The sequence below is a fragment of the Neoarius graeffei genome, chromosome 8, assembly GCF_027579695.1.
Source record: "Neoarius graeffei isolate fNeoGra1 chromosome 8, fNeoGra1.pri, whole genome shotgun sequence".
Classification (NCBI taxonomy): Eukaryota; Metazoa; Chordata; class Actinopteri; order Siluriformes; family Ariidae; genus Neoarius; species Neoarius graeffei.
The window spans coordinates 67201746-67214745 of NC_083576.1; the positions used below are offsets into that span (position 1 = coordinate 67201746).

The 13000-nt window shown below is 40.9% G+C and overlaps 1 protein-coding gene across 2 annotated transcripts in view; it reads right to left on the reverse strand.

Annotated features, from left to right (window-relative positions):
* The window catches only part of klhl3 (kelch-like family member 3), a 71718-nt gene that overhangs the window by 13500 nt on the left and 45218 nt on the right, over positions 1-13000 (reverse strand). For both annotated transcript variants that reach the window (XM_060928056.1, XM_060928057.1), the window contains exons 7-11: positions 6295-6411; positions 6001-6150; positions 4220-4337; positions 3923-4120; positions 3073-3174 (exon numbers count right to left, since the gene is read on the reverse strand). In XM_060928056.1, coding sequence (XP_060784039.1) covers positions 3073-3174; positions 3923-4120; positions 4220-4337; positions 6001-6150; positions 6295-6411 — 685 coding nt within the window. The remainder of the gene's footprint in view (positions 1-3072; positions 3175-3922; positions 4121-4219; positions 4338-6000; positions 6151-6294; positions 6412-13000) is intronic.

The window sequence follows — 13000 nt, forward strand, 5'->3', positions numbered from 1 at the left end:
CGAGTTCAGTTGCACCAGTTCTCCCGGAGTGTGAGCCGAGGGTTGTTGCTAAAACCCGGGATGGAACGGGAAGTGATCTTATTGCTCGGGCAGTGACCTCCCCGCGGTTGTTGCTCAAACCGGTGACGTCCCATCCCGTCCCGGGTTTTAGTAATTGCCTGAGCTGAGCAGTAATGGCGGAGTACTCAGTATGGAGAAAATGGAGAATGAGTGGACCAGCCGTCTGATTTCTCCACTGGATATGCTTGCCTCAGCAGCAATATCTCACCCTTAAGTGGAAGAAGCGAATGAATGGAGAACTGAACGAACAACTGAAAGTCAGATTGTTTCAAAAACAAATCGGCCACAAGATCGGCCTTCAAGAAGCGAGAACACAGACGGGTAAGCTCCGACTCTCATTTTGATACAAAACAACAAAAACAACAACACTCGTTGTTTACCTGCATTTAGATGAATACATGTAACTTGTATTATGTGCTTAAGTTCCCGGTATAAGATTATTTAATTTGCTTCAGAATGCGATTGTCTCAGTTCATCTGATTATTTAATTAGCCTTTTACGTTTTATCAGTGAAAATGCATGCATGTACATGTATGTTGCAGAACTTATAACACCCATCCTGTTTTAATGGGAGTCAACCCACAATCAATGAAGTCAAATCAGTCTTAGTTCAGCAAGTCGGTAACGGTATTTCTTATTTTCATCATAAATTTTTATTTATATGACTTTGGTCTATAGCTGTAAAAGGCCTCGGCCTTAAAACCGGTTACCGCAGTGACGTCACACACTCAGGGCTGGCTGGCTCAGCGGGGCAGCTCGAATGCCAACTTTGCAGTCGATTTTAACTCTCAAAAATATATTTTTTTTTATTCCCATTTATGCAGCATACAAGAGTCAAGGATGGAGATACAATGGTGCTTGAAAGTTTGTGAACTCTTTAGAATTTTCTATATTTCTGCATAAATATGACCTAAAACGTCATCAGATTTTCACACAAGTCCTAAAAGTAGATAAAGAGAACCCAGTTAAACAAATGAGACAAAACATATTATACTTGGTCATTTATTTATTTATTGAGGAAAATGATCCAATATTACATATCTGTGAGTGGCAAAAGTATGTGAGCCTTTGCTTTCAGTATCTGGTGTGACCCCCTTGTGCAGCAATAACTGCAACTAAACGTTTGCGGTAACTGTTGATCAGTCCTGCACACCGGCTTGGAGGAATTTTAGCCCATTCCTCCGTACAGAACAGCTTCAACTCTGGGATGTTGGTGGGTTTCCTCACATAAACTGCTTGCTTCAGGTCCTTCCACAACATTTCGATTGGATTAAGGTCAGGACTTTGACTTGGCCATTCCAAAACATTAACTTTATTCTTCTTTAACTATTCTTTGGTAGAATGGCTTGTGTGCTTAGGGTCGTTGTCTTGCTGCATGACCCACCTTCTCTTGAGATTCAGTTCATGGACAGATGTCCTGACATTTTCCTTTATAATTCACTGGTTTAATTCAGAATTCATTGTTCCATCAGTGATGGCAAGCTGTCCTGGCCCAGATGCAGCAAAACAGGCCCAAACCATGATACTACCACCACCATGTTTCACAGATAGGATAAGGTTCTTATGCTGGAATGCCGTGTTTTCCTTTCTCCAAACATAATGCTTCTCATTTAAACCAAAAAGTTCAATTTTGGTCTTCTCCGTCCACAAAACATTTTTCCAATAGCCTTCTGGCTTGTCCACATGATCTTTAGCAAACTGCAGATGAGCAGCAATGTGCTTTTTGGAGAGCAGTGGCTTTCTCCTTGCAACCCTGCCATGCACACCATTGTTTTTCAGTGTTCTCCTGATGGTGGACTCATGAACATTAGCCAATGCGAGAGAGGCCTTCAGTTGCTTAGAAGTTACCTTGGGGTCCTTTGTGACCTCGCCGACTATTACACGCCTTGCTCTTGGAGTGGATCTTTGTTGGTCGACCACTCCTGGGGAGGGTAACAATGGTCTTGAATTTCTTCCATTTGTACACAATCTGTCTGACTGTGGATTGGTGGAGTCCAAACTCTTTACAGATGGTTTTGTAACCTTTTCCAGCCTCATGAGCATCAACAACGCTTTTTCTGAGGTCCTCAGAAATCTCCTTTGTTCGTGCCATGATACACTTCCACAAACATGTTGTGAAGATCAGACTTTGATAGATCCCTGTTCTTTAAATAAGACAGGGTGCCCACTCACACCTGATTGTCATCCCATTAATTGAAAACACCTGACTCTAATTTCACCTTCAAATTAACTGCTAATCCGAGAGGTACACACACTTTCGCCACTCACAGATATGTAATATTGGATCGTTTTCCTCAATAAATAAATGACCAAGTTTAATATTTTTTGTCTCATTTGTTTAACTGGGTTCTCTTTATCTGCTTTTAGGACTTGTGTGAAAATCTGATGTTGTTTTAAGTCATATTTATGCAGAAATATAGAAAATTCTAAAGAGTTCACAAACTTTCAAGCACCACTGTACTATCCACTCAGAAATGTATTTAAAAATAAAGGTTCTGCCTATCTTCTTTAGGTCTGTGCTTGAGTGTATGTGTGACAAATAAATGCTTCTTCTTCTTAGCGCCTTACAGTGTTCTCCAACACCAGTGGAAGTTAAAATGAATTACATTTTCTCAATAATATTATTATTGACAATTTCTAAAAAGCGTTCATCAATGAGCATTTTGCCAGTAATTTTGTTGCTTATATAAACTGATTTAACCAAGCAACTGATCAGACAAAAGGAGCACCATTAATCTGTGCACCTTCCCCCTTTCATGTTGAACACTGACATGACTGTGGGCTCTTTAGGTTCCTGTTTGGGCCAGTTATTTGTTTTGGATTGTACAAGGTAAAAACACAAATGTAAGAAAATGAAGGTACTGGGTTTGCATTTGCTGCCAAGCTTTTGTAAGCAGTGCTGTTCGTTGGAGAAGCAAGATAAGAACCAAAACAGTGTTTCATAACTACAGCTGAAACCAAATTTAGCTGTGCATTTAACAAAACATGTGAAACGCAAAAGAGAGTGTTTACCGTCCACCACTCCCACCCCCACACTGCTTCTCCTGGTGTTCATAGGAGCCACAAAAACCCAGTCATTAGTCTTGGGGTTGTACGCTTCCACAGAGGACAAACCTGGAAAAAAACACCAGAATGGGAGTTAGAGTGTGTAGTAATGCCTACATGTGCACAAGCAACCACATGGAAAACATCACAAAGATAGCAGATCGCCACATACGGTATTCTTTCTTCCTAAAGCCCTGAAGCAGAGCCGTTCCACAACCTGCTGCTTATAATCCAATTTGCCATTAAAATAACCTTCAGCTACTGCTCTAATTCTGTGCCATGGTGCAGTACTCATCAAAGGAACAGTTAAGAAGGAATTGTGTTCTCCTTATCCCAAATGTAGCTGTTTAGCTGAGACAAACCTTTATTCTTTTGTTTTTGCTATACACTGAAGACATACGGGCTTGAGATTAATAGATGAATAAGAGATGATGGATCGGAATTGCAACTTCCTGATATTTTCATCTAGATGTGTGAAACAACTTCTTTTAGTTTGTTACAAAAATGCAAGATAGTGATGATTTCTATTTACTGCTTCGCTATATTCTTGTGTGAAAACTACATAAGCAAAGATGAGAAACGAAAAATTCATGCTGGTCAGTAAGCTACATTACAGGCAATGATGAAAACATGTAATTTTTTCTCCTGAATTTGCTTTAATTCATGAACAGGATGGACAGATTGCTTATAAGAAGAAAGTATTACTGTTAATCAAAATCCAACTCCATGGTTTAAAACTGCTTTAAGTAACTACTATTTAAGATGAAAGTAGAATGCATGGTGAATGAAAAAGACGAACAGAGAACTCTAGTTGTACCTGTACTGCCGTCAAACCCCCCGACAGCATAGAGCAGGTCCCCCAGCACGGCAGCTCCCAGCGTGCTGCGACGCTCCTGCATGCTGGGAACTGCACTCCACTGATCCCTCACACCATCGTACACGTCCACTGTCCTCACACGCAGAGAACCATTAAAGCCGCCCACTGCATAAACCTTACCAGCCATAAACACCACCCCTGTACAACACACACACACACACACAGAGGGTTAGAGGGTCAGGGCTACCAGAGTGCGAGCAGTAAACAGTGAGGATAGGGCGCTGAGAGAGGACACACCTGCTCGGCAGCGTCTTGAGGGCAGATCAGCCACCTGGTACCAGCGATCCTCCTGGAAGTCATAGCACTCGACACTGCGTATGGCTTTAGGGGCCTGACCACCTACCACAATCATTACCTGGCAAAAACAAAGATGACACTTTTCAATTCTTGCACTGCTCTGACACCATCCTAAAGGAATACCCTGTTTTTAAACTAATGTTCATCTGTTGTAGCATATATTTGTGATGATGTACAAGTATTTAAAGGAAGACCAATTCTCAATTCATTTGCTAGCCGACTGGGCAAGGAAAAGCCCCAGTGTGTTATTATGGCTGCCCAGAAACCTAAGTGACTCAACGAAAAAGTGTCAGATGTCAATGTATTAGCATATGAGGAAGAGCATAATTACATAAATTAAATGCAGTAATACAGACTAACGGAAACAAACTGGTATATCATTAAAGCACGTTACATTTGTCTAAAAAAAAAAAAGTCTAAAGTCCTTCCCGTGCCATATGGCGCATCGGGCAGTGCCGATCTCCGTTTCTGCAGCCCTCGGCCTCTCGCCTATTACATAGCTAGGGTTACAGTGGGGGGCCAGTCCTCTGGTAACCATGAGAGTTTAACTCCCCTACTCGCATCTGTATTGCAGCGTGCCTTGCCAGACGGTAGTAGGTACCATTTTTATGATGGTCTTTGGTATGACCCGACCGTGAATAGAACTCACGATCTCCCGATCGAGAGGCAGACACGCTACCACTAGGCCACTAGCCGGTACGTTACATTTGACCCCTCAAAAAAAAAAAAAAAAAAAACATTGACCATTATAGTCTGCCCCGTCTTCATTCAAAATTTAATTTTAATGGAAATCTAAGGGCAGTTGTTCAGTCAGATTTCCATAATATTCAGGTTTTTAAGGAAATGAGTCTTCTATTCTTTGCTCAGTAGATGCCCCAGAGATCAGGCTGAAAAATACTAGAATTGGCTGAACTGTGAGTGAAAGGATTTATCTTGACATTTAGGGGAAGCCATGGCCTAATGGTTAGAGAAGCAGCTTTAGGACCAAAAGGTTGCCAGTTCTATTCCCTGGACCAGCAGGAATAGCTGAATTGCCCTTGAGCAAGGCACCTAACCCCAGGCTGCTCTGGGTATGTTGTACGTCGCTCTGGATAAGAGCATCTGCTAAATACCATTAATGTAATGTAATAAGCATGCAAGAGGTACACTACCGTTCAAAAGTTTGGGGTCACCCAGACAATTTTGTGTTTTCCATGAAAAGTCACACTTTTATTTACCACCATAAGTTGTAAAATGAATAGAAAATATAGTCAAGACATTTTTTCTGGCCATTTTGAGCATTTAATCGACCCCACAAATGTGATGCTCCAGAAAGTCAATCTGCTCAAAGGAAGGTCAGTTTTATAGCTTCTCTAAAGAGCGAAACTGTTTTCAGCTGTGCTAACATGATTGTACAAGGGTTTTCTAATCATCCATTAGCCTTCTGAGGCAATGAGCAAACACATTGTACCATTAGAACACTGGAGTGAGAGTTGCTGGAAATGGGCCTCTATACACCTATGGAGATATTGCACCAAAAACCAGACATTTGCAGCTAGAATAGTCATTTACCACATTAGCAATGTATAGAGTGGATTTCTGATTAGTTTAAAGTGATCTTCATTGAAAAGAACAGTGCTTTTCTTTCAAAAATAAGGACATTTCAAAGTGACCCCAAACTTTTGAACAGTAGTGTAGTTCATATCTTGAGAAAAGAAAGCACCACACATATCATTTCACACCTTAGGCAAGCTAACAGGTGTGCGTGGCCGGGTCCTGTCTGTCTTTATCAGGTGCCGCTGGTCAGCAGGTAACAGGTGGTACTTCATGGCTTCAATCAGGAAATCCTTACATGTGTTGTTGTTTTTTATCAAGGCCTCCTCCTCTACAATCTAGTCAGATACACAAACAGTGATGCAAGTAGCTCCAAGAGAAAAATGAAACAAAAAATTTAACTTAAAAAAAGGGCGCTAAAATAAACTCAATATAAAATGAATGCCAAGTACACAGTCTGAGCAGATTGTAGACTAGCCTACCCGAACCAGATAATCTCGAGACAACAGGGGCAGGCGAACATGCTCCATGAGCTTTGGCATGTGCTCTAATCGTGCTTCCTTATCATGCTTTATCCATGTAATCATGGCTTCAAACACCTGAGGGAAAAATAAAAACCTTTTAGGTCTTTTGACTGGTACAGCATAAGCAAGCAGAATGTCTCCGGTATCACCTGCTCACATTGCCACTGCACTGGGTTTAACAGCAGCTCAGTGTGTGAATGCTAATGTGGGAGGTAAAGTAGAGAGCAGCTAATGATGTGCGAGGCCTCCGACTGACACCCGGCTCAATATCCTTCATTCTCGCAGCTGCCTGCTGATCTGGCAGCCTTCATGTGTCTATTTACTGAACAACTCGAGTGTATCTACATTTAGAGGGGATCGGGGATCTGGTACCAAGACTGGCACATGCTCTATACTAGGCACATGCTCTATACACACACACACACAGGGGGCTGCAAAAGTAGGTATACAGTAATGAAAAACAAAATGTTCGCACAAAACGTTAGTATTAAATGAAACTTAGCACCACTATTATAATACTGGTAATACTGGAATAATCCTTCCTGTATAGACCCTTTTCACGCATGTGACCTTCGTAAACGCGACTGCCATTTTGGACATGAAGAAATAACGGTTTATGGCACAGACCCTTTCGGTTCTCGCTCATCTAGCTGCTACAATGACTGCTTAGACTGCAACAATAATACCTAACACACATTTAAGTATCCGTCGTAAAGACGTGAAACTCGTCGAGTGACGAGTGTGTTCATTGATAAGCTAACACAATCTAAAAGTAGACATACCATCACACTGCCCTGGCGCTGTGTACAGTTTACCTTCTATGGTTTGTGCACTCACTATTTGCCATTACTTTCTCCAACCCAGTGTTCGAACTATGCCGATATTTTCGGGGGGTCCCCTTTTTATCCCTTGGTGGGGGGGGGGGGGGGGGGGGGGTGCTTGCGCTTGTCTCAGAGCGCGGATCTCCAAACACATGAGAAGCCTATCTTACGCACATATCACGCGGACTCCACACCTCCACACACGCATCGCGTCTGAAGTCATAACTCATCAGGGGAAATCGTGTCCGCATTGGCATGTTCAAAAAACAACCTCGCGTCAACAATGATACCACATGCAAGAAAAAAAAAACAGTCAGGCTACTCAACACATCCGATCCACAGCAGCACCAAAGCATCACTGGAAATCATGTCAACAACCAATCTTCCATTTCAACACGCGTCAACAAACAAATGGCACCACAAACATGAACGAATTGGTCAGGCTACCGATTCCAAACCCACAGCAGACGAATAATTAAATGCATCTTACCTTAAAGCAGAATCGACCACTAAGGAAGTCTGTTGGCACACTTCCTTTCTACTAGTTTGTCCCCCCAACCTGGCAGCAGCAGTCGTTGTCATATCGGTTTATTTTATCTTTGATGTAAACACAACACTTTGGATATGCAAATGCTTCCCGTTACACACGATTGCTATGTCAATAAACATCATTTTGCCAATATTTTAGAGACCATCCATCTTCTCCGTCGGTCAGCATCTGTCGGGATCCGATAAAATGATAAATCTTGCCTTGTGTGTTGATGGTTACTACATCCAGGTGCACAACAATATAATGGCATGATGGAAGTCTTGCTGAAAGTAAAAACTTTCTTTGATGGCTATATTCCTTTCGATGCTTCGCCATCATTCCTCGTTGTTGGCTGTGACTACTGGTAGTTCATGTCCAAAATGGTGGCCGCGTTTGTCGTGACGTCACGTGAAAAGGGTCCATACCTACTTTTGCAGCCCCCTTTTTGTGTGCATGTGTATACACATACAGTTGTGGTCAGAAGTTTACATACAGTGGCATGCAAAAGTTTGAGCACCCCTGGTCAAAATTGCTGTTACTGTGAAGAGTTAAGCAAGTTGAAGATGAAATGATCTCCAAAAGGCATAAAGTTAAAGATGACTCATTCCCTTTATATTTTAAGCAAATACAACCCCAATTCCAAAAAAGTTGGGACACTGTGTAAACTGTAAATAAAAACAATGTGATAATTTGCAAATCATGGAAGCCCTATATTTCACTGAAAATGGTACAAAGACAACACATCAAATGTTGAAATTGAGAAATTTCATTGTTTTTTTTGAAAAATATATGCTCATTTTGAATTTGATGTAAGCAACACGTTTCAAAAAAGTTGGGACATAGGGCATGTTTACCACAGTGTTGCATCACCTCTACTTTTAACAACACTCTGTAAATGCTTGGGAACTGAGGAGACCAAATGCTGCAGTTTTGAAAGAGAAATGTTGTCCCATTCTTGCCTGATATACAATTTCAGTTGCTCAACAGTTCAGGGTCTCCTGTCATATTTTGCACTTCATAATGTGCCAAATGTTCTAAATAGGAGACAGGTCTGGACTGCAGGCAGGCCAGTTTAGCACCTGGACTCTTTTACTGCAGAGTCATGCAGTTTTAATATGTGCAGAAAACGGTTTGGCACCGTCTTGCTGAAAGAAGGAAGGCCTTCCCTGCAAAAGATTTTGTCTGAATGGCAGCATATTGCTCTGAACAGTGTATATATCATTTAGCATTAATGATGCCTTCCCAGATGTACAAGCTACCCATGTCATGTGCACTAATGCACCCTCATACCATCACAGATGCTGGCTTTTGAACTGTGCACTGATAACAAGCCGGATGGTCCCTCTCTTCTTTAGCCTGGAGGACGTGGTGTTCATGATTTCTAAAAAGAATTTCTATTTTTGATTCGTCAGAACTCGGGACAATTTTCCACTTCACCTCAGTCCATTGTAAAAGAGCTCGGGCCCAGAGAAGGTGGAGGTGTTTCTGGATATTGGTTATATCTGGTATTAACTCGCATTTGTGGATGCAGTAATGAACTGTTTTTTCACAGACGATGGTTTTCTGAAGTGTTCCTGAGCCCATACAGTGATTTCCCCTCCAGACACGTGTCTGCATTTAATGCAGTATTGCCTGAGGGCCTGAAGATCACAGGTATCCGATGTCAGTTTTCAGCCTTGTATCTTGCATACAGAGATTTCTCCAGATTCTCTGAATCTTTTAATGATATTATGTACCATAGATGATGTGATCCCCAAATTCTTTGCAATTTTACATTGAGGAATGTCATTCTTAAAATGTTGCACTGCTTGCCCATGCAGTCTTTCACAGAGTGATGAACCTCTCCTCATCTTTACTTCTGAGAGTCTCAGACTCTCTGGGATGCTCATTTTATACCAAATCATGTTACTGACCTGTTGCCAATTAACCTATTTATTTATTTATTTATTTATTTATTATAATTAGCATTACACAACTCTTTCAGTCTTTTATTGCCCCTGTGTCAACTTTTCTGAAACGTGTTGCTGGCATCAAATTCAAAATGACCATATATTTTTCAAAAAGCAATAAAATTTCTAAGTTTCAACATTTGGTATGTGAACTTTGTACTTTTTCAACGAAATATAGAGTTTCCATGAATTGCAAATGATCACATTATGTTTTTATTTACAGTTTGCACAGCTTCCCAACTTTTTTGGAATTGGGGTTGTACAATTTTTTATTTTCATCTTTTACATTTTCAAAATGACAAAAAAGGAAAAGGACCCCGAAGCAAAAGTTTAGGCACCCCCCCCCAGTAATACCCCCTTTGGCAAGTATCACAGCTTGTAAACACTTTTTGGAGCCAGCTAATCATCTTTCAGTTCTTACCTGGGGGATTTTCACACGTTCGTCCTTGCAAAAGGCTTCCAGTTCTACAAGTTTCTTGGGTTGTCTTGCATGCACTGCTCTTTTGAGATCTATCCACAGATTTTCAATGATGTTTAGGTCGGGGACTGTGAGGGCCAGGGCAAAACCTTCAGCTTGTGCCTCTTGAGGTATTCCATTGTAGATTTTGAGGTGTGTTTTGGATCATCGTCTTATTGTAGGACCCGTCCTCTTTTTAAATTCAACTTTTTTACAGATGGTGTGATGTTTGCTTCCAGAATTTGCTGGTATTTATTCGAATCCATGCTTCCCTCAACCAATGAAATGTGCCCTGTGCCACTGGCTGCAACACAACCCCAAAGCATGATCGATCCACACCCATGCTTCAGAGTTGGAGAGGTGTTCTTTTCCTGGAATTTGGCACCCTTTTTTCTCCAAACATACCTTTGCACATTGTGAACAAAAAGTTCTATTTTGATTTCATCAGTCCACAGGACTTGTTTCCAAAATGCATCAGGCTTATTTAGATGTTCATTTGCAAACTTCAGACGCTGAATTTTATGGCTAGGACGCAGGAACGGTTTTCTTCTGATGACTCTTCCATGAAGGTCATATTTGTTCAGGTGTCGCTGCATAGTAGAACAGTGCACCACCACTCCAGGGTCTGCTAAATCTTTCTGAAGGTCTTTTGCAGTCAAACAAGGGTTTTTATTTGCCTTTCTAGCAATTCAGCGAGCAGTTCTTTCAGAAAGTTTTCTTCATCTTCCAGACCTCACCTTGATCTCCACTGTTTCTGTTAACTGCCATTTCTTGATAACATTACGATCTGAGGAAACAGCTACCTGAAAACACTTTGCTACGTTCTTGTAGCCTTCTCCTGCTTTGTGAGCATCAATTATTTTATTATTCAGAATGCGAGGGAGTTGCTTAGAGGAGCCCATGGCTGTTGATTTTAGGGACAAGTTTGAGGAGTCAGAGAATTTATACAGCTTTGAAATCTGCATCATCTGACCTTTCCTAACGAAGAATTTGAACAAGCCACAGATCAGTAAGCTAATTAAGGTCTGGAACCTTGGTAAAAGTTAGCTGAGAACTCAAAACTCAAATGTATTGGGGTGCCCAAGCTTTCGCATGGTGTTCCTTTTCTTTTTTCACTCTCCAATTGTACAAAACAAAAATAATACACAAATCTTGCAGAAAACGCTGAAAAAAATGTGTCGTCTTTACCTTTATGCCTTTCGGTGATCAGTTCATCTTCTGCTCACTTAACTATTCACAGTAACAGACATTTTAAGTAAGGGTGCCCAAACTTTTGCATGCCACTGTATGAATGTCATGGCAATATTTGGCCCTTCAGTAATTTCTTTGAACTGTTCTTTTTCTGTGGCAGAATGATTGTACAGTATACATCTTTAATTAAAAAAAAAAAACACTAGAATTTGGTGCACAAGTTTTAATTTTCTTTGGGTCTTCTGAAATCAACACAGGGTCACAATTGTACATACAGGGTCAAAATATATATATATGCTCATTTAGATTATTAATTCAGAGGTGCTGAAACTTCCAAAATGTCTCTTATCTTGCCAAGGTCGAGGTCTCTTAACTTCCTGTTAGTGATCATGATTGACTACAGCTGGTAGCTTCTCTGTGCCTTCATAAAACGGGTTTGTTTACAGCACTCATTGGATTGACCAACACACAATACCATGGGAAAGTCCAAGGAGCTCAGTGCAGATATGAGGAAGAGGATCACAGATACGTATACACAACTCTGGAATGTCTCTTAGAGCCATTTCTAAACAACTGCAAATTCCAAGATCAGTTCAAACAATTGTATCCAAGTTATTGTGAGGTGTAGTCACTTTGCCAAGCCACTTTGCTTCAAGAAAACCCAAACTCTCACCCTCAGCTGAAAGGAAATTGGTTTGGATGGTCAGGAACAACCATGGCACAGCCCTGCCATGAACTGGAAGCTGATGGATCACTGTCTACAGTTCAGATCACCATAGACTAAGAGGCTGCTATCCAAGAAATAACCCCCTGCTCAAAAATTGACACCTTTAAGCTTAAAGTTTGAAGCTGGCCACACAGACAAAGAAAAAAAGCCTTCTGGAGGATAGCTGTATGGTCAGATGAGACAAAGATTGAGTTGTTTGGCCACAATGACCACCATGTACAGAGGGACACTGTACCAGCTGGTGGTGGTGGTAGGATCATCATGCTCTGGGGCTGTTTTGCTGCCAGTGGAGCTGGTTCATTGCACAAAGTGGATGAAATAATGAAGAAGGAGGACTACCTCAGAATTCTTCAGCATAAACCATCAGAAACTTGCACACGACTTGGGAGTTACAACAGGAAATGAACCCAAACACGCATCAGAGCTGGTTGCAGAGGATAAAGCAGGCTAACATTAAGCTTAAAACAAGTCCTGACTTCAACCCGATTGAAAATATATGAACCGTACTTATAAGTCGAGTCCATGCCAAGAAAAAAATAATAATTAATTGAACTCTACCAATTCTACCATGAAGAGTCGTGAAATATCCAACCAGAATTCTGCCAGAAGCTTGTTCATGGTAACCAAAAATGTTTGGTCAAGGTGAATCTTGCGAAGAGACATTTTACCCAAATATTAGGTGTGCTGTATGTATATTTTTGACCCTGTATGTATAATTTTGACACTGTGTTGATTTCAGAAAACCCAAAGAAAATTAAAACTTGTGCACCAAATTCTAGTGTTTTTTTTTTTATTAAAGATGTATGCTGTACATTCTGCCACAGAAAAAGAACAGTTCAAAGAAATTACTGAAGGGCCAAATATTGCCATGACATTCATATCCAAGATGACATTCATGTCACTGTATGTAAACTTCTGACCACAATTATGTATGTATGTATGTTTTATATAATTTTCCTGCTAGAAAATTTGGCTTAAATGTAGGGAATG